We start from the raw sequence: 21,717 nt of genomic DNA, 5'->3' as shown, positions 1-21,717 counted from the left end.
ATTATATTCAGTCCAGAAGGTAGGTGTCCTGTGGGACTCAGTGACTAGCCAGTGTGATGTTCGCGGCCAACCTTCAGGCGCTGGTTAGAGTGCATAGGAAAAACTCTCCTTTGATGGCTCTGGGCACTTGGTGACCCCTGCCCCTCACCCTCGTGGAGGGCTCCAGGCCTAGCATCTGCAACTGAGGCCAGGCCATCTGGAGTTACAGCTCCAGACAAGTGCTGGCTTCTAGAACAAGGACCAAAGTGGTACTTACAGTTCTCTACAGACCCCAAAGAAGGAAACTGGTCACATCCGGGAGTGACGACGAGGACCATCAATGAATTCTTCTCTGACGTATGCCGTTTTTCTGCAAGGACAGGGTAATAAACTCAGTGTGGCTGACTCACCGCCAGAAACACCAGGCAAAACCAAGGCCCTACAGGAGGGTCCCCAACTCTAGTTCTTTCAGTTTGTGTCTGTGGTAAGAGAGAAAGGGGGGCGGACAGCTGCCCTTGGCACAGGTGCCACCTAGTTACCTGTTTGACTTGTCTCTTGGGTTGTGTTCCCCTCCCCGCAGTCACCCACCCTGGCCCTTGCATGATGGACCTGCCAGCAGCTCCTTGCAACCAGGGCTCTCTGTTTCTGGCTTGGAGAGGTTCCAAGACCTCAACAACTGCTTCTGAACTAGAGGTGGCTCTGAAGTATTGCTAGTCAAAGTGTGATCTGCAGATTAGCTGATGTGCCAGTGGTGTTACTGGTTGGTCACCAGACAGGAAGCTTATATGACTCCAGAGTGTAAGTCAGTTATGTCCGAGCAAACACAGTTTAGTGCTAACAGTTTCTTGTAACAAGGTTTTCTTGATGAAGGGAACAGTTTTACATTCTGGTGAATATGCTTCTCATCTCACTGCAGACTGGCACCTGAAGGAGCACTGTTCTGGAGGGCTCCAGATGAAGGCATCCAGCTTTGTAACAGGTTAGGAGCTGATGTGAGCAAATGAACTAGGTGATAGGAGGGTCTGCTGTGCAGAGGAGGCCTCCGATGGCCTAGCTGGTGCTCCAGCAAAGGTACGTGGCCACCAGACCATCCTGTTTCCTTCCTTCCTCTTCCCAAACAGGTTCTCTGTCCAAGGCAGACTTCTGCCCAACAGTGGAAAGCCACCAGTTGGAGACAACATACTATCTAATATAGTTCAACAGATCCCAGTCTACACAGGAAAAAAAAAAGCACCAAACCAAAATACAATGGATGGTCTCTTCCCATCCTCCCACTGGTTCTTGTCCATGACCTTCAGGGTGGTACTGATTGTACCGCGCCCCAAGCATGAACCTCGGTGAACTCCCTCTATTCTGTTTCTGGAGCCACATTTGTCCCCGTTGCCACCATGACACCCGTGACTTCCTATGAAACTGCAAAGTCAGGGGTAGAATGGTCTGGCACAGTGCAGGGAGAGAGGATTCAGAACCACATTGGAATCCCAAACATTATCCATCTGTAGGCAGAAGGAACTCAGGAGCCTTGGACCAAAAGGAAGCCTGCTTAATCTCCTGCTCACTATACCACAAGGCTGCCTCTTGGCTTTCAGGCTGGCCAAGAAGCAAGTCAACTGGGGATCCTTTCCTATCAAGAGCAAACACATTCTTTCCCCTGCCGGTAAATACCCTGTCGCCCCACACTAACACCTGCTCATACCCTGGAGGCAGAAGAGAATTTGAGGTTATTCTAGAACAGGCCAACTCACAGCTCCATTCTAAACCCTGAAAACTCATGCCCACAACAGAGGACAACCAGACTGTCAGGGCAGAGAGCGCACTCAACACAGAATGTGCAAATCCCAAAGACCAAGGAGGGCCTCACTGAGAGGCAGGCATGAAGAGAACTATAATATCCCTCCTTACACTACCGCCTCATCCCTCGTCCCCTGGTCCCCACCAGACCCTACACATCACAGAGTCCCAGTATCAGTGTGTGGAGAGTTCATTTGCACACCTACCCAGGCCAGGCATGCCAAAGAGGGCAAGAGTCCTAAGCTATCATCTTAACCTTCTGGACTTCAGTCTACCAAACAGAGAAATCTCAGCTCCCTTATGCAACTGCCACAGTCACCATCCTGATGATGAGAGAGGCTGCACAAACACCAGGCTTATCTGAACTCCTACGGAGAAGACAAGGGAACATGTAATTGCTGTTATCATATTTTGGTTTTTCTAAAACACGCCTGCACTTCATTCTCTAAATCCTTGGTCTTTTAAGAGGGGAAAAGTCACAGACTCCTTTGAGGATCTGACAAAAATGAAAGGACTTTTCCCCTAGAACAAGGTCCCTCATTTAGGGGCTCATCTCTCCACCCCCGGCCACCCATCTCATGGTGAAGAAGCCCTGTCGTAAGTGCTCTCAGTGACTCATATGGGCCTGGGCTGATTAAAAAGACACAGAGTCATGGCTGCTGCTTAAACAAGCTCTGAGGAGGAAGGACCGGAGTAGGCGGTGACGGGAGAGCTGGCAAAACAGGAGGGACGCTGGGTCATTTAAACGGATGTAAATAGAGACCATCATTGTAGTTTCCGCCTCCAAGTCACTATTCTGAAGAGAACAGGAAATAGGCAGGGAACAGGCAAGCTGCCTCTACACACACCCACAGCCCCTGCACTGGGAGGGACTGAGGTGTGGGAAGCAGGGTCTGGCAAACAGCCGGCTCACCAGCAATTGCACGGGCACCCTTGCAATGGGCCTGGGCAGGACAGCAGGAAATTCTGAAGCCTCCAGGGCTCAGGAAGCAGCATGGAAAACAGAGCACTGAGCTGGGAGATCAGGAGGGGTTAGTTCTGGCTCGGTTTTGCTGCTGCCAAGCTGAGGGAGTCTTGTGGCTCCCACTTCCTCCCAGGTTAAACAATGGCAGGGTGGGACCATTGTTTACTGGCTGCTCCTCCTCAGAGCCAACACCTCATGATTCCACAGACTAACCACACAGCCCGGGGTCCCCTTCCAGACCACTGCTCCCTCATCCCCCTGCTTTCACAGAAGCCTGCTCTTTCCCAGGTTCAATGAAAACTCTGTATTTTTTTTTTTTAGAAGTTAAAAAAGTTCAAGGACTTCCTTGGCAGTCCAGTGATTAAGAATCCATGCTTCCAATGCAAGGGACGCAGACTTGATCCCTGGTTGGGGAAGTGAGATCCCACATGCCACCTGGTGCAGCCAAAATAGAAAAGGAAAAAAAGGGCAAACAGCCCAGAAGTGTTTATAGAAAAAAAGTTATCTTCAGCACCCCTCTCCTTCTCTGACAGGATAGCCACTGTTAATTTTCTCTCCTTATCACTCTCTTTTTAGCACAATTTTGCCTTATTCATCACAGGTCAGGTCTGGAGGTGGAACTCTTGAGAACAGGGAAACCTGAGACCATTTTACCACCCAAATCCCACTGTTTGCACTTTTGCGGGTTCCAGTACTATGACCCTTCCGTTTCGTTTCTGTTCTCCATCCTCTGCCGTCTTCACTTCCTTCCTGTTGCCCAAGATGCGGGCACCTCCAACACCATCAAGCCAACACTCTCAACAGTCCATCCCTTCCTTCTGTTGCATGCAGGGGGCAAAACCCTCAACCTGGATCAATCGAACATCTGCCTTTGGTGCACCTAATCCTGGTCTCTCATCTTGCCTGGGCCCTTGATGCCGTTCTGAAAATCACTACCACCACTGCTTTTTCCTAGTCTCTGCAACAGCTATTTCAGACGTGTACCATTTCTTCAAGTCCATAACTGGATTACCACTTGCTTTAATCTCAGCAGAAAACCAGAAGGGAACTCTGCCCACCTCCACCTTCCCCTCTCCTCCCTGACAAAAATACCTGCAACACACACCTGGTCTTCTCCTCTTCCTACCTCAGTGGAAGGGGCTTCCTTTTACCTGTGGTCTGCAACTCTCCCCAGATTCCTCTTGTATAAATTAGTTCCCTTTTCCCCCAGGTCTTCAAATTATTTCTTTTTGCGATTCTCTCCCATCAGCATTAAAATATTTGCACGTTTTCCTGATCTCAACTCATCCCAAAGAGTCTCTCTTTCTCTCTCCTTCGGGTCACAAAGAAAGTCTATAGGAAATGTAGGCTGAGCGGTTCAGTGCTAAATTTCAAAGTCAGACAGATCTGGGTTCAAATCTTGGCTGACACTTTCTATCTGTGGGACCCTGAGCAAGTTATTTTTCCCTCTGAGCTGCAGGTTCCTCATCTGATGACCATAACAGTATCTAGCCTGTTGGGCTGTTGAGGTTAAATGAGTTAATGCATGTAAAGTGCTTAACTCAGTGCCCGGCACATAAGAGGAGATGCATGCACAGTCCTCTCTTTGTAGCCACTTTTTGACATCCTCTCAGCTCCTCAGTCCACTATAATCTAGCTTCCTTCACCATCAGTCCTGGGAAAATACCTTCACCAAGGACCTGTGGTTCTGCAACTAAATGCAAGGGATTTTTTCAGTTCATTCATTCATTCATCAGTTAATTTACTGAACACTTACTATGTGCCAGGCTGTCCTAAGTGCTGGGGATACAAGAGCAATCAAACCAGACAAAACCCCTGCTTTAGAGATGCAACATTCTACTGACACTCACTTCCGGCCCTCTAGGCAGCATCAGACAGCCCTGACCTTCTTGAAACTAAACTCCCTTAGCTTAAGGGACGCTTTCTGTCTTGGTTTTCCTTCTAAGGCCTTGAATATGCTTCCTTGTTCTCCTTTTCCTTCATCCTCCCCTACATGTCAGTGTCCCCAGGCTTACAGACTTCTCTTTTTCTCCTCATTTTACACTCTCTCAGGACAATGTCTTCCACTCCCAGGGTGACTGATGATTCTCAAATCTACCTTTCCTTCTGGAGCTCTAGACTCATACACCTCCACTCAAGTGTCTCAAAAGCACTTCAAAACTTAAACACAGAATTGAACTAACTCTATATTAATCTTCCTGGCTAACCTTCTCTCACAATTTGATAATAGCACCATCTATCGAATCACCCAAACCAGAAACCTCCTCCTCCTCCTCCTATCTTTCTGAGCAAATCAAAAGACCATTCACATATACTTATTGATTGTCTAGTATGTGGCAAATCTCGTGCTAAGCACTAAGATCTGTTGTTGTTTAGTTGCTCAGTCATGTCCGACTCTTTTGTGACCCCACAGACCATAGCCCACCAGGCTCCTCTGTCCATGGGATTTCCCAGGCAAGAATACTGGAATGTGTTGCCAATTCTTTCTCCAGGGGATCTTCCTGACCCAGGAATCAAACTCCTGCACTGGCAGGTGGATTCTTTACCACTAAGCCCCTAGGGAAGCCCAAGCACTAAGATTATATAGACTAATAAGAGGGACCCTGGTGGTCCAGTGGATAAGATTCCACATTCCCATTGTAAGGGGCCCGCATTCAATCCCTGGTTGGGAAACTACGATTCCATATACTGCAACTAAGCCCATGTACCACAACTATTGAGCCCACATGTTCTAGAGCCTGCACACCACAACTAGAGAAGCCCAAGTGCTGCAAAGAGGACCCAGTGCAGCCAAATAATAATAAAAGAAAGATCTAACTGTTGTAACTACAAAGTTGATAGTGGCTCTTGACCTCATCACCATCTTCCCACTCCCATTGGGTTAATGCCTTAATTCAGCCTCTTGTGAATTTTCACCTAGATTATAAAAAAATCTTCCAAGTTGCTCTCCCTGCCTCCATTTATATACCATGTCAATCGACTATCCTTTGTGATCTTTTAATATGAAAGTTAGCTTATGACAATCTCAGTTCAAAATCCTACAGTGGTTCCCCACAGCTTTCAGGATAAAGTGCAGAATTTGCTGAATGGTTATACAAACTTGTCTTTCTCTGCTCCTGTTTGGGAACTCTCCCAGGAGCACAATGAACTCTTTACAGAACCCTGGAAGTGCTATATTTTCTCACTCTTTTTCTTTGCAGTATCGCTTCCTCCAATTGAAACAAACTTTGCATTGCCTCCATATCTCACCTGATTAAGAAACAGCTCTGGTTTTCCTTCTGTAAAACTTTGTCAGTCCCCTCCCCTTTCCTAGCAGACCTTCCTATGTGATCATGAAGCAACATATACATACATTTTTCATAACAGGTATCTTAATATATGCTGTTTATTTGTCTGTCTCCTCACCAAGGCTGTGAGTTCCTCAACAGCAGGGACCAATCTCAGTGTCTTTGTATTCCCAGTGCCTGACACACGGTAGTCATTCAATAAATGTTTGCTGAAAAGAAAAAATGAATGATGCTAGAATTTTTTAAATGCATATTTAATTCTATATATGCATAATGATTGTGCTACACAATAATCAGGTATAAATGGCAAACAGTTAATATAGAGATTACTTTTATACACCCAAACCTAGCATTTCTGAAGATCTAAGATTCGGTTGCCATGCTGTGTATGCTCAGTTGTGTCTGACTCTTTGCAACCCTATGGACTGTAGCCCCCCAGGCTCTTCTGTCCATGGGATGCTCCAGGTAAGAATACTGGAGTGGGTTGCCATTCCCTTCTCCAGATCTTCCCAATCCAGGGACTGAACCTGTGTCTCTTATGTCTCCTGCATTGGCAGGCGGGTTCTTTACCACTAGCGCCATTTAGGAAGTGGAATTCAGGTGGTGAATAGCAATAAGACACCCAGACACCCAGAAAGTACCTTTTCAGACACTGCTCTGAAGACTCTTAGGTCCACAAATCCAAAGATTTGGGTCTTTCTACTTCTCTGGAAGGCAGTACTCCTTCCTGCAACAGATATCTGGAACCCATGTCTTTACCTCAGTGCATAATAGCCTGTCCCTCGACCCACACTGCTCCTCCCTGAATCAAAACATTTCCATCACAGCAATGTGTTTAATTCACAGAATCTTAGCAGCATGAAGAAATGCCACTCGCTTTGGTAATAAAGTGGCATGTGTTTTGGCTTCTGGAGTGAAAACTAGGGAAGTCAACCCCGTCTCTGGCACATCCCACTCATTCAAGTCTACCCTGCTCAGCAGCAGTCCCGCGCTCTCCTTGATGGGGCCGCGCTGGTTCTCCCTCTCCCTCCCACTTTTACATACATGGCATCCACGTGTCCTCTCCCCACACTTGACCTAATGAGAGCCCTTGCAATCATTCATTTCTCACTCATTCCAACAAGGATACACGGAGCACTTACTGTGCATCAGGACCTGTGCTAGGTACTGGGATGGTTAGAAGGAAAAACAAGCCCTGGTCCCTGCCCTTGAGGAGCTCACAGTCTAGTGGGAGAGACAGATACAAACAACAGTTACAAAACAGTGTGATTAAGGCTACAGTAGATATTATAGCTGCCTCCTTCCAGAGGCAGAGAGGAAGGCTTAACCTTGGAAGTGGACTTCTGAGCAGGACTTTGAACCTTGAGTTGGAGTTTGCCAGCTACCAAGAAGGAAAAGGTATTCTAAGCCTGGGCAGCTGCCAATATACGAGAGCAGTGGTGCGTCCAGGAGAAGAGGCTAGGCCACCCTGTCAAACTTCTTCTCCTGGTAAAGTGGGAGTCTGAGAATCCCCCTGCCCTGGCCTGGAGACCCTCCTGAGTGCTGTTGAATTCTGTCTGGATCATGGTGCCGCCTCCCATGAGTTCTGCAGTTCTTTTCCCCCCATAGATTACTAATACCTACTCTGAAGTACAATCCTTCTAGCCCATAGGTGAATCCTGAATGTTTTCCCTTCTGTCTTCTTTTGTAAAAGCTGTAGTTAGAAGTTTCCTTTTTTCCTTTACTTTTCAAACTTAACCTGTACTTGTTCACTCCCCTCGTCCACTTAAAGATCTCCCTATAATTCTAGATCCTAAGAGATAACTTTGGTTATCATTTTGCCAACTTCCCAGTTTTTTTAACTATATAGATTTATTTTAAAAACAAAAATGAGAGCCCAATACATATTAGTTTGTTACTTTTTTCCACTTACCAAAATGATTTGAAGATCTTTTAATGTCAGTATATATAAACCTACATCATTGTTTGTAAGTGTTGAATGCAATTCCATTTTGGAGATATACTTTAATTTTATTTTTCATTTGGCCACGCCATGCAGCTTACAGGATCTCAGTTCCCCAACCTGGGACTATGGCAGTGAAATCAGAATCCTAACCATTAGCCACCAGGGAACTCCCAAACATACTTTAATTTTAAAAAGCTGAAAATACTAACTTCTTTCCTCCTTGTGGACATTTGGGACTACTTCTAGGTTTTCAATATTATAAACAATGCTCTAGTAAATATTCATATCTATATTATTTTTTAAAGCAGTTGTGAGAGATTTTGGTAGGAAAATTTCTAGAGGTAGAAATGCTAGGCTAAAAATATGAAAGTGGTTTTTCCTTTTATTATTTATTCATTTTTGGCTGCACTGGGTCTTTGCTACTGCACATGGGCTTTCTCTAATTGCAGCAAAGTAGAGGCTACTCTCTAAGTTGTGGTGCGTGGGCTTCTCGTTGCAGGGGTTTCTTTTGTTGCAGAGCACGGGCTCTGGAGTGCACAGGCTTCAGGGGTTGCAGCATGCTGGCTCAGTGGTTGTGGCATCTGAGCATGTGATTCCCCGCAGCATGTGGGATCTTCCCAGACCAGGGATCGAACTTGTGTCCCCTGCACTGGTAGACAGATTCTTCACCACTAGGGAAGTCCAAGTTTTTAGTTTTGACACTGCCAATTACTCTTCCAAATTACTGTACTGGTTTATGTGAACCAACATCCATGGGCCCATCTTCCCATCCTTCCAAAACTAGACCATCTCAATTCCTTTCCATATGAGCCAGTCTGATTGACAAAAGAGAAACAGCAGTTTTAATCTGTATTTCTGTAAGAGTCATTGAACTTCAGCTCTGCCTTGTATTTACTGGTCATATTCTTTGTACTTTTTTCCCAACAAAAAACTTTTTTATTGAAGTACAGTTGCTTTCTACTGTATATCAAAGTGACTCAGTTACACACACACACACACACACACACACACATATAATTCTTTTAAAAATGTTCTTTTCCATTATGGTTTATCCCAAGAGATTGGATCTAGTTCCCTGAGCTATACAGTAAGACCCTGTTGTTTATCCATTCTATATGTAACAGTTTGCATCCACCAACCTCAAACTCCCAGTCCATCCCTCTCCCTCCCCGCTCTCTCTTGGCAACCACAAGTCTGTTCTTTCTGTCTGTGAGTCTATTTCTGTTCTGTAGATAAGTTCATTTGTCTTTGCATTTTTTAAAAGTTAATTTTCTTTAATTGATTTGCAGAGCTCTTTCTAGATTTTAACCTTGTCTTTTAAGGTTACAAATATTTGCCTCATTATGTCCTTTATTTTCTAACTTATGGGTTCTTTTGCTTTAATTTGTATGTAGTCAAATCTGTTAGTCCTTTATGGTTTCCTTTATTGACTTGTTTAGAAAGGCCTCTTCTACCCTGGGACTAAATGAATTGTTCCTTTGAGTCTTTCTAATAGTTTGATGGCATATCTTTAGATCTTTAGCACACCTGGAATTTACTTTTGTGCTTGGAATGAGGTAAAGATTAAAATATTTTCCAAATGGATAACCGTCAACCAGTCATCCTAGCATATTTATTGACTAACACGTCTTTTCACTTTTGATTGGAAATGTTTCCTTTATCATATATTAATTTCTCATACACACACACACATATACATGAACTTCTGCTTATCTCTGGAACTTACTTCCTTGGCAATCTCGTAGTCATGGAAATCTACCGTGTTGTACTGCGATCCTCTTTTGTCACTCTGCCCAATACATAAACGCCTCTGCTCCTTATGGGCCCACACTCCCACTCCTGTAAGGGCTATTTCCTCTCCTCCACCAAGTCACCTGTACTACAATCATCCACACCTGCCAACCCTCTGGAACCTTAGTCCATGGTTATTCAACTACCAACATCTGCAGCCTTTTCTACTTCCCCCATTACTGAAGCCTGCCTCTCCCTACAACTTGCTCTGAGAGGCAGCTCCTTCTCACATCCTGGGATAGACATATGGGGGCTGCTTCCAGGCCATCCACCCTCTTCCATCAAGTGAAAAAACCACAACCACCTCTCCTCTGGAAATCATGACATTCAGCTGTAAAATCTTGAACCTCTCCTTGTCACAAAACTCTGCAACTTCCTGGTTACTTCTTTATTTACCTAAGACTTTGGATTCCAGTCTCCAGTGTTCCTCTCTGTCTGAAAGCTAGTCATAATCTTAGATGACTAGGTGATTTCACCTTGTCAAATCCTGGATGACTCAAGAGGAAGAACTAACCCACATTCTGGCTTAGCAGTTATCCAGTGACATCCTCCTTTTCCTCCTCAACACCCTCTCATGGTCACTTTTAGGACTCCTTGTCCTAAAGGTTCCAACTCATTCTCTCAAGCTTTAGCACCATTCAGGTAACTGTCTGCTAGCTAATCGACACCTCACACTCAACAGGTCCAAAATCAAACTCACTTTTCATCATTCCCGTCTGCCTCCAACCTCTTCATCAATCTCTCTGTCTCTCTTTCCACTCCTTCCCTTGCTCTCCTACAATTTTCCCTATCTTTGTGAATGGCAGCTGAATACATTTAAATTACTAAATCGCAAATCTGGAGTCATCCCCAGCACCCCCTTCTCCATCAAAACCCCTACTTTTCAAGCATTCCACTTCCTAAAATTTTTTTCTTTTGAAAAAATTTTTAACTTTATATTGGGGTATAGTTGATTGACAATGTTGCATTAGTTTCAGGTGAATACTAAAGTGATTTGATTATCCATATACATGTATTTATTCTTTTTCAGATTCTTTTCCCATAAAGTTCAGAGTATTGAATAGAGTTCCCTGTACTAAACAGTTAATTCCTTGTTGTTAATCTATTTTATATAGTAGTATGTATATGTTAATTCCAACCTCCTAATTTATCCCTCTCCCCCACCTTTCCCTTTGGTAACCCTAAGTTTGTGAGTCTGTTTCTGTTTTGTAGATAAGTTAATTTGTATCACTTTTTTAGAATTTTACATGTAAGTGATATCATATGATATTTGTCTTTTCTGTCTGATTTACTTCACTTAGTATGACAGTCTCTGGGTCCATCCATGTTGCAGCAAATGGTACTATTTCATTCCTTTTAATGGCTGAGTAATATTCCATTGTGTAAATGTACCACATCTTCTTTATCCATTTAATTGTCAAAGGACATCTACTTCCTAAATTTTCTTCAATCTTTCTAGTTTTCTCTGTCTGTACAGCTGTCAACCCACTTCAGCCACTTTCATCTCTTATCTAGACCACCGTAAGAGTCTTTTAAGTGGGTTTCCTGCCTCTAGTCCCATTCCCCACCAATCCCCAATGCAGGTAGAGTTCAGTTTACATCACTTATCCTGTTTAATGGCCTTTATTGGCCTTCCTTGACCTCAGGATAAAGCTCATGTTCTCTATCAGGGCTCACTAGGCCATTCCATGACCTTGCATCTACCACCTCCTTAGCTTCAGAACCTGCTGATCCACCTGTAGCTGTGCTTCATACTGACATCACTGAACTTGAGTTTCTTAACTATGTCGTGAAAGCTTCTTTCCTAAAGGCCTTTCCTACATGTATCTCTTTCTGTGTAGATTACTAACTCCACCTCCATCAGCTCCTTTCAGATCTTATTAGACAGCTCTTATTGGAAGTCTTCTCAACATGTACCCCCTATGCATGTGCACGTGCGCACACACACACATCAGGTGTTTCCAAAGCACCTGTACTTCAGTTATTAGCAAAACTCACACTTTACTGTATGTCTGTCCATTTCAAGACTATAAATTCTTAAGTATTTGAAAAAATTCATTTTAAAATTTTATACAACTTTTAAAGGTTACTTTCCATTTAAGATTATTACAAAATACTGGCTACTTCCCTACATTGTACTTACACCTTTGAGCCTATCTTACACCGAACAGTTTGTACCACCCACTCCCCCACCCCTATATTGCCCCTCCTTCCCCCAACTGGTAACCACTAGTTTGTTCTATATTCTGTGAGTCTGTTTCTTTTTTGTTGTATTCACTAGTTCGCTGTATTTTTTAGATTCTGCATATAAACGATATCATAGAGTTACTTGTCTTTCTCTGTTTGAGCATTATGCCCTCCAAGTCCATCTATGTTGCTGCAAATCACAAAATTTTTGTATGACTTTTGTATGGCTGAATAGTATTCCATTGTGTGCATGTGTGTGTACACACACATCTTCTTTAGCCATTCATCTGTTGATGGACACTTAGAGTGTTTTCATATCTCAGCAATTGGAAATAATGATGCTGTGAACACTGGGGTGCATGTATTAATATCTTTTCTAATTGATGTGTTTGTTTTTTTTCATATGTTTAGCCAGGAGTGGAACAGCTGGGTCATATGGTAACTCTATTTTTAGTTTTTTGAGAAACCTTCACTCTGTTTTCCACAGTGGCTGCACCAATTTACATTCCTACCAACAGGGTAGGAGGGTTCCTTCTTCTCTACATCCTCACGGATGTTATTTGTGTTCTTTTTGATGATGGCCATCCTGACAGGTGTGAGGTAATACCTCATTATGGTTTTGATTTGCATTTCCCTGATAATTAGCAATACTGAACATCTTTTCACATTCCTGTTGGCTGCATTTCTGCTTTGGAAAAATGGCTATTAATTTCTTTCAACCACATTTTAATTGGGTATTTTCTTGATGTTAAGTTGTATGAACTGTTTATATATATTGGATATTAATTCCTTCTCAGTCATATTATTTGCAAATATTTTCTCCCATTCAGTAGTATCTAGTGTTACATTTAGGTCTTTAATTCACTTTGAGTTCATTTTGTATATGGCGTTAGAGAATATTCTAACTTCATTCTTTTACATGGAGCTGTGCAGTTTTCCCAGCACCACTTGCTGAAAAGACTGTCTTTTCTCCATTGTATATTCTTGCCTCCTTTGTCACAGATTAACTGACCATGGTCTACCAGTCTATTTCTGGGCTGTCTATCCTGTTCCACTGATCTGTGTGTTTGTTTTTGTGCCAGTATCATACTATTTTGATTACTGTAGCTTTGTAGTATGAGACTGTAAATTCTTTAAGGACATAGGCAGCTCATTAATATTCTTTGGACCAGTGCTAATAACAAATTATAGTTGCTTAATAAATACTGCTTGTATTAAGGATGAATGGAAGGGGGGAAGCCAACTAGAAATACTACTGGAATCTGCAAACAATGGGCCAGGGATCAAAATATTCACAACTTGAGTGCTAATGATTAAAGCAATTAGAAGTTAGAAGTTACTATTTGAAGTAATTAACACTGAAGTGTTATCAGAGTTTAATCCTACAAAAGGACAGTGAGTTTCCCAAATCCCTAACTGGTATAATGCTTGATAAAGGTATTTATGAGCAGACTGTCCCTACACTGCACAGCATAAAAAGCAAAGTCCTGGCAGACAAACAGACCTGACTGGAATTTGCACTCTGCCACTGCTGGCTGTGTGAGCCTGGACACGGTCCTTAACCTCTTTGAGTCTCAGTTCTGAAAGCTAAGTATAACACCAATCTCACAGAGCTGTTATGAAGATTAGAGGCTATAACATACAGCAAGTGCCAGATACTCAATAAATGCTAGTTTCCTTCCATTTTCTACTTGTCTTTTCCTAAAAAGTCACTTTTGCAACTTGGCTGGAAGAGCCTAGGGGCAAGGTGTCTTGTGGGAAAACCACACCACAGACGCAGCCCTGAGGGCCTTCCCTGAGCTTCTTACAGAAGCCTAAGGGCTCCGCTGCTGTGTGATGCCACCCTGTGTGCCAAACCGGCTTTCACGCCACCATACTGGATTGGCCAAAAGTTCATTTTCTGTAATACCTTAAAAAATCCTGAACAAATTTTTTGGCCCACCCAATATAAAAGGGACATGGCTTTGCAACTCTGAATCGGCCTCAAGCTAGGACTGTGGCCCTAGTAAAAAGACCAAAGCCACAAATGTGGGATCCAAGTTACTCCCAAGACAAGACTGAATAAGACTGTAGTCAAACTTTTCATCCAGGGCAGTGTACCTGGCAAGCCATCTCCCTTGCACCCATCCCAAAGCTTTACAAAAGAAAGGAAGCTTACTGACTGACATTCAAGCGGCCAAGCCTCAAACTTCCTGCATCTGAGCACACACTGCCAGAGAAGAGAGTTTCACCCCAGACTCAAGCCGCAGCCAACCTCAAGATGTGGACACAATGACAGCACACCCCACTGCTGGCTAGAGATCAGGGTTGAGCTCATGGCCAGGGGGCTTAAGCAATAACAGTAGCTTAAAACAGATGCAGGAAATAAAAGAGAAGTTCCTGACCCAGTAATACGTCTTATTCACTACAGCCATGAATAGAGAAGAAAAGCAAACCCATTTTTCTGTTACAACAGACTACAAACCCCTAAGCCTTGAGGCAGGTCACAGGAAATGCTTCACATACACATGTCTCGCCTCTCCAGACCCAACCTCCTCTCTTCAGCTGCCCCTCTGGTCAGTGGCCCCACGAAGGTGAGAGAAAGCTTGTCATCCAATCGGTTAAACCTCTGGATGATGCACATCGACTCTGATCTTGTCACTTATTTCCAGGGCCAGCAGAAGAAATTTAGGAAAATACAGAAACATAAGAGTAATAACCTCATTCATTTCTAAAAGAAACATTAGTTGGGCAGCAAAACTTTTCTTTTTGTGTAACTGTCACCTAAGGAATGTCACTCGGCATCGACCTGAAGGACTGGGTGAGCGGCCACTGCAGTCACAGACATCCAACACACCTTGACAGGCGTTTAGGGCAAAGACCAGGAACGAGGCGCTCTGGGAAAACTGGCAGAAGGAGCCTTCAGACAGTTAGGATATTTTCAGGAGAAAATTGTATTAATCCAATTTCTTATATCTTTCCAAACATAGAAGAGCACCAGATACCTGTTCCTCGTGACCAAGAACAGCCTTCTACCGAGATGTGTGCTTGACCGCGTGGACCCCTCCACAGTCACCTATGTGCTTGTTGACCTCCCCCACTACTTCTCTGGAGCAGTGCTTCAGAGCTGTGAGAGAGGCTGTCCCCTGGGTTAGAGTCCTGAGTCCTCAAATAAAACTGAACTCACAGATCTCATGCTATACATTTTAATTTCAGTTGACAAATCATTAGGAAAAGGATTGAGGTTTATGCCTTCAATAGGCTAAGAAATCCACAACATGCCCTAGCAAAACTGAGTAGCTGTAAGGAAAAAAAAAAAAAAAGACCCCACCTTCTGTTAAAAACAAATCAAAAAAGAGGGAATCAACTGGCAAAAAATCTCCAGTGCCATGCTTCACTCTTCTGTGTGGATGTGAAGAAGTGCGGGGGAAGGAGATGGGAAGAAAGGCAGCTGGACGGTTTAGATGTTTTATATTTTGTTTCATTTTAAAAATCACCAAGTTCTTAGGCTTCCCTGGCGTCTCAGTGGTAGATGGTAAATAAGCCACCTGCAATGCAGGTGACCCGGGTTCAATCTCTGGGTTGGGAAGACTCCCTGGAGGAGGGCATGGCAATCCACTCCAGTATTCTTGCCTGGAGAATTCCCATGGACAGAGGAGCCTGGCAGGCTATAGTCCATGGGATCGCAAAGAGTTGGACCCAACTGAGAGACTAAGCACTGCACAGTAAGCCTGGTCCGGGAAGATCCCACATGCTGAGGAGCAACTAAGCCCACGTGCCACAACTACTGAGCCTGTGCTCTAGGGCTGGAGAGCTGCAACTACTGAAGCTGCAACATCTAAAGCCCAGGCCCTGAAACAAGAGAAACCATGGCAATGAGAAGCCCGCACACTGCATTGAAGAGTAGTCGCTGCTCATCACGGGGAGAAAAAGCCTGCACAGCAATGAAGACCCAGCACAGTCAAAAAAAAAACAAAACACCCAGTTCTCCCTTGTAGTGTTCAAAGTTTGTAAAGACACTCATCATTATCTCCCTATATCCTCAGAAATGCTTGGAATGTAGACACATTAGAAAATAAAAAGCAGCATTAGCTACTTGCAAATTAGGCAATTTGCCAAAGGAACATAGTTAAAGAAGTGATCAATAAACATTCTGTGGCTGACTCCTGAATAGATCATGTTTCAGACCCTGAGTCCACTACTGTAATTGGTCTTCAAGCAGGGGAGAGGGGAAGCAGAGATGGCTCAAGGAAATAAGACTGGAATTTTTCATAAACCAGGCCCAGACTACCCCCACACATCTAGACCAAGCTGAGCTTCTTGGGTTCAGCTGCGAGAAGAGGGGCTGGTAGAGGCCAAGCTATCCTAGGCCCAGGGATTCAAAATGGAACACAATTATTTTGCCCTTTGCTAAAAATAATTCTCCTGATACCTATTCTTCTCAAATCACTGTATTTCTTCTCCTTATATAGCCCTCCATCCTCCACATGCCCCTTCACAGGAAAAAGAATTCTACTACAAAACTCTTTTGCTGCATTGTGTTCTTCATCTTTGCTTTTAAGATAATATATACAAGTGGCAATCAAGTCTTCTGCATAATCAGATTTAGCCACTTTACCTGGACTTTTTAACTTATGTGCAGAGTACATCATGCAAAATGCCAGGCTGAATGAAGCACAAGCTGGAATCAAGAGTGCTGGGAGAAATATCAATAACCTCAGATACGTTGATGACAGCACCCTTATGGCAGAAAGCGAAGAAAAAATAAACAGCCTTTTGATGAATGTGCAAGAGGACAGTGAAAAAGTTGGCTTAAAACTCAGCATTCAGAAAACTAAGATCATGCCATCCAGTCCCATCACTTTCATGGCAAATAGATGGGGAAACAATGATAGACTTTATTCTTTTGGTCTCCAAAGTCACTGCAGATGGTGACTGCAGCCATGAAATTAAAAGATGCTTGCTCCTTGGAAGAAAACCTATGACCAACCTAGACAGCATATTAAAAAGCAGAGACATTACTTTGCCAACAAAGTTGTCAAAGCTGTGGTTTTTCTGGTCAAAACTATGGTTTTTCTGGTAGTCACGTACAGATGTGAGAGTTGGATTATAAAGAAAGCTGAGCACTGAAGATTGATGCTTTTGAACTGTGGTGTTGGAGAAGACTCTTGAGGGTCCCTTGGACAAGAAGGAGATCCAACCAGTCCATCCTAAAGGAAATCAGTCCTGAATATTCATTGGAAGGACTAATGCTGAAGCTGAAACTCCAATACTTTGGCTACCTGATGCAAAGAACTGACTCACTGGAAAAGACCCTGATGCTGAGAAAGATTGAAGGCGGGAGGAGAAGGGCACAACAGAGGATGAGACGGTTGGATGGCATCACTGACTCGATGGACATGAGTTTGAGCAAGCTCCAGGAGCTGACTATGGAAAGGGAAGCCTGGCATGCTGCAGTCCATGGGGTCTCAACGACTTAGACGCGACTGAGCAACTGAACTGACTGAACTGAACTGAACTGACTGAGCAACTGGACTTTATCAACTCCATCAAGCACCCCAAGGCTATGCCTTGTCCTTGTCATGGGGGAGCTGCCCCTTACCAGCTTCCCTCCTACGTTCTCTAGATGCAGTTCCAATGCATCTCTAATTCTTTGATGAGTTAAGAGCAGCTTGATTTAGGACCAGAGCATACTGTGATCCTCCTTTTCATGAAATCACATGCTAATATTCCAAATTTGAAACTTGAAAGACAATCAATTCTAAATGAAATATGCAAATCATCTTTTTGATGATCTAAAGGAAATTCTAAAGGAAATCAGTCCTGAATATTTATTAAAAGGACTGATGCTGAAGCTAAAGCTCCAGTTCTTTGGCCACCTGATGCAAAGAGCCAACTCATTAGAAAAGACCCTGATGCTGGGAAAGATTGAAGGCAGGAGGAATAGGGGGCGACAGAGGGCAAGATGGTTGGATGGCATCACCAACTCAATGGACAGAAGTTTGAGGAAGCTTCAGGAGATAGTGAAGGACAGGGAAGCCTGGCATGCTGCAGTTCATGGGGTCGCAAAGAGTCGGACATGATTGAGCAACTGACATAAACAAAATAGGACATAAACAAAAATCATGAAACCTTTTTACAAACTTTTATATGAAGTAGCCCTTTAAAGTTAATTTTAGTATATTCAACAAATAATTAAATATCTATGTTCAGGGCACAATTATAGAAGGAATGGCCAAAGGAGGAATTTTAGGAGATTCAGATTATCATGAACTATGCCACTTATTAACCTGGTCACTTAACATCTGAGGATAAGCTAATTAAATATTGATAATGGCTGCAGAAGGATCCAGATACTCATACAATAATCTTCCTTCCATTCTAGATTAAAAGGTCTGGGGAAGAGGTGGGGGATTATTCTGTTCAGGGACAATGGCATCCTAAGTAACTCCCAGGGATGTACATGTAAACATCAGAACAGGATGAGAACTTTATAATAATCATTATGGCTTCAATCAACTAGTTTCAAGAAAAGCAAAGAATGCAGCCAAATGACATAATCAGATTTAGTCATTTTACCTGGACTTTATCAACTCCATCAAGCACCCCAAAAAGTATTTGGAGCAACATTAGTTGATGCTATCTCAAATAATCAGCTCTTTGATTTGTAAACAGGATGGGGCTTAATGATCAAAACAGAGAACTAGGTTCATTCAAGTATCTACAGCCTAAAATAACCCTGTTCAACAAGTTTAACAACATGTAACACATATCCTCCAGTTGGCATAAACACCTGTCAATTACAAGTACTAAATACTTCCACAAACCATTTAGCAATTAATGGACTACAGCTAAGCCTTGGAGGCAAGTTCAGAGTAGAGTTGAAACTCAACACCAGACTTGTTTTTTAGAAAACCTGGAGGTATGAACTTCACTGAATTCGAGGAGCAGATCAAAACCAGAAGTTGTACTGCGTTAAGGAAGCACTGGGGACTTCACTAGCAGTCCAGTGGTTAAGACTCTGCACTCCCAATGCACAGTGCATGAGTTTGATCTTTGGTGGAGGAGCTAGCCTACAAGGACACTGGAAGCTTTAGCTAAGTTTTAACTTGCATATGGGGCTTTCCGAGTGGCTCAGTGATAAAGAATCCACCTGCCAAGCAGGAGATGTGGGTTTGATCCTTGGGTGGCGAAGATCCCCTGGAGAAGGGAATAGGCAACCCTCTCTAGTATTCCTGCCTGGGAAATCCTAAGGGCAGAGAAGCCTGGTGGGCTACAGTCCATGGGGTCACAAAAGAGTTGGACACGACTTAAGAGACTCAACAACAACTTGCATATGTTGTTTTCTTCAGTCCCATTGGGAAATATACTATGGTTTGGGCTTTGTTGATGTTGTTCTCCTCCATAGATTCTTCCTTGTTTTTGCAGAAATAGGATTATGGCTTATGGCTCAAGTCATCTGAAAGCCTCTCCAGGAAACTGTGCTCCAAAGGGAAGACTCCACAGGAAGAACATCAGAGAAGGAAATTTCTTGTCTCTTCTTTGGTAATGTTTGTCCAAAACAGTTTTCATTATCTCCCAATAGATAAAACCCCACAAGCACAATTTTCAGTAACCGCCTTAAAGAAAAATTGCCAGCCTGTGCTATTTCAGATGAAGCCCATATCCAAAGCACTCCTGACTCTTCATTTCAACTCCACACCCTCCTCAATCTCACTGGTCCCCAGTCCCCCACCTCATTACACACACCAGCCCAGCACTGTGGTTTTAACTGTAAGCCTCTGTGCCTCTGCTCAAACCTTCCTTCCTTCCTGGAATACCCTCCTTTCAGTCCTGGCCAATTATATCCACCACCTCACTGTAAGTGGCTGCTTAAAACTCATTTCCTTATGGAAGTGGTCAGTGTTTTTCCTCTCACGGTTTAAACATTTCCCTAATAGGGGTCAGATAGTTTTATGTAATTTTGCACAGGTCAGTATATCTCTCACATCTAGTCTTACCAGTGGCGGGTGTTAGCTCTGGTCTCTCCCCAGCCCTGATCACAACCTCACTAGGACCCAGACAATGGAACACGCTCAGAGGGATCACCTTAGATGTCTACTGGCACAGTATTTTTAGGAATTTCCTAATCTGATTGAACTGTAGTCCTAAAGCAGACATTATTGATGAAATATATAGCAGGAGGACAGGATTACAGAAAAGTTCTGGCCAGTCAATTTAGTGAAGAAGTGAATGGAGGTGGGGGGCCAACTCTTGGGGAGGCTGAGAGGACAGCTGGAGAAAAGGGGCAGGTGGACGTGGAGGCTAGAGGGCTGGGACAGACTAGGGGGGTGGGCAAAAGGCAGAGGAAGGGCGTTTCAGGAGGTTTGAGGGAGTTGTCCCCCAAAGAGGGGGGCAGGGCCTTTCGGAGCCTGGGAACGAGACTGGGCAGGTCCGACTCACCTATGGGGTGGGAAAAACGGAAAGCCACGGAACCGAAGAGCAGGTCACGGTAGCGTTGGAAGGCCTCGTCGAGGACGGAGCAGCCCACCTGCGCGGCCGAACTGAGATGGTACTGGAATTGGAAGCTGTGCGGGAAGATGGTGTACCGCAGCTCAGAGGTCTGAATGTACTGGGGCCATGGCCACAGGGCCGTCGCCCGCCCAGCGAACGCTGCCGCCAGCAGCAGCGAAAACCTGAGCGTGGAGCCCGCCATGGCCCGCCGGTCTGCTTCCCCTGCCCCAGCCGGCCGGGCCACGTGACGGCCTGGTCAGGTGGGCGGCACCCGCGTGACAATCGGCGGGTCACGTGACCCGCGACAGCTCCTCACCGGTGATCCTGGAGTACTGACTCCCAGTCCCTCCAGTCCCAGAGTGAACGCGAAGCTCCTGCGGCCCGCGGTGGATGGTGCAGGGCATCGGCGATGGTTCACGTTCAGGCGGTTCCCGGGACTGGTGGAGCAGTCGCTAATGCACCTCCGCAGTTGCCAGGCCTGCGATCGCAGGATAAGCGCACCAGAGGATAGAAGCCCCACGTGGGGAGGCCGAGTGGGCGAGCGAGAAAGGAAAGTCTCCCGAGCCGTGAACGCGGAATAAAAGGTCGCCAGGCCTCCTGGGAGGTAAAGGACGTCCCAAGCCCAGGAAACTTCAGAAGCAAAAAAATGAAGACTTAAAACCACAGGCCTTGTGTGATGGGAAATGCTGTGGGGGCAGAAAGGGGGTGGAATTAGGTAGTCGGAGTGGCTCAGCTAGAGAGTGCATCACAAGATTACAAAAAAGGGAACTACTTATGACTGGGGAAAAGATGTGTACTTTCAGAGCAAGCTTGAGGCGACCTGTTTCCTGGCTCTGGAGTGGGTTCTTCTTTAGTGGTTAATAATCTCTCAGTAACTGCCCCCACATCCCTTCCTCACAGACCAAAATGCCACAGACAGGGTACGTCCTGTTCTTGCTGCAAGTGATAAGACATTGCTTGTACTTTGGTTGCAAACTGGAGAACACCCAGAGATAAGACAGGTCTTATACCCGGAGAGAAATTCTGCAGGGGTTTACATAGAAAGTCCGAGAATCAGGACTTAGTACAGTAGGAAATTGAAAATCAGCCCAAAGATTTGCATTTTAGATATCTCATGTTGAGTGGTTGGATGGATAAGAAACCAGTGAGGGAGGCTTTTTCTTTCTTTCTTTTTTTTTGGAGTTGGAAGATAATGAGAGCTTTAATTCCTGCAGTGGGAAAGGAAGAGAGCTATAGATCCAGGAAATAGTGGGTATCTGGAAGCAGAGAGGTTAAGGGGCTTGAAGGCTGACCAGTGAGAG

General features: G+C 44.4%; 1 protein-coding gene across 2 annotated transcripts in view; it reads right to left on the bottom strand.

Annotated features, from left to right (window-relative positions):
* The window catches only part of HEXA (hexosaminidase subunit alpha), a 31,338-nt gene extending 10,663 nt beyond the window's left edge, over positions 1-20,675 (bottom strand). The window contains exons 1-2 of one of the 2 annotated variants that reach the window (XM_061157926.1): positions 20,366-20,675; positions 257-349 (exon numbers count right to left, since the gene is read on the bottom strand). In XM_061157926.1, the coding sequence (XP_061013909.1) occupies positions 257-349; positions 20,366-20,618 (346 nt within the window). In that variant the 5' untranslated portion in view covers positions 20,619-20,675. Of the gene's footprint in view, positions 1-256; positions 350-6,139; positions 6,211-20,365 lie in introns of those variants that run through there. The other variant, XM_061157927.1, reaches the window with a different exon arrangement.
* Between the last annotated feature and the right edge of the window lie 1,042 nt (positions 20,676-21,717).

The sequence above is a fragment of the Dama dama genome, chromosome 12 (genome assembly GCF_033118175.1).
Source record: "Dama dama isolate Ldn47 chromosome 12, ASM3311817v1, whole genome shotgun sequence".
NCBI classification, from domain to species: domain Eukaryota; kingdom Metazoa; phylum Chordata; class Mammalia; order Artiodactyla; family Cervidae; genus Dama; species Dama dama.
This window is presented reverse-complemented; position numbering and strand designations above follow the sequence as displayed.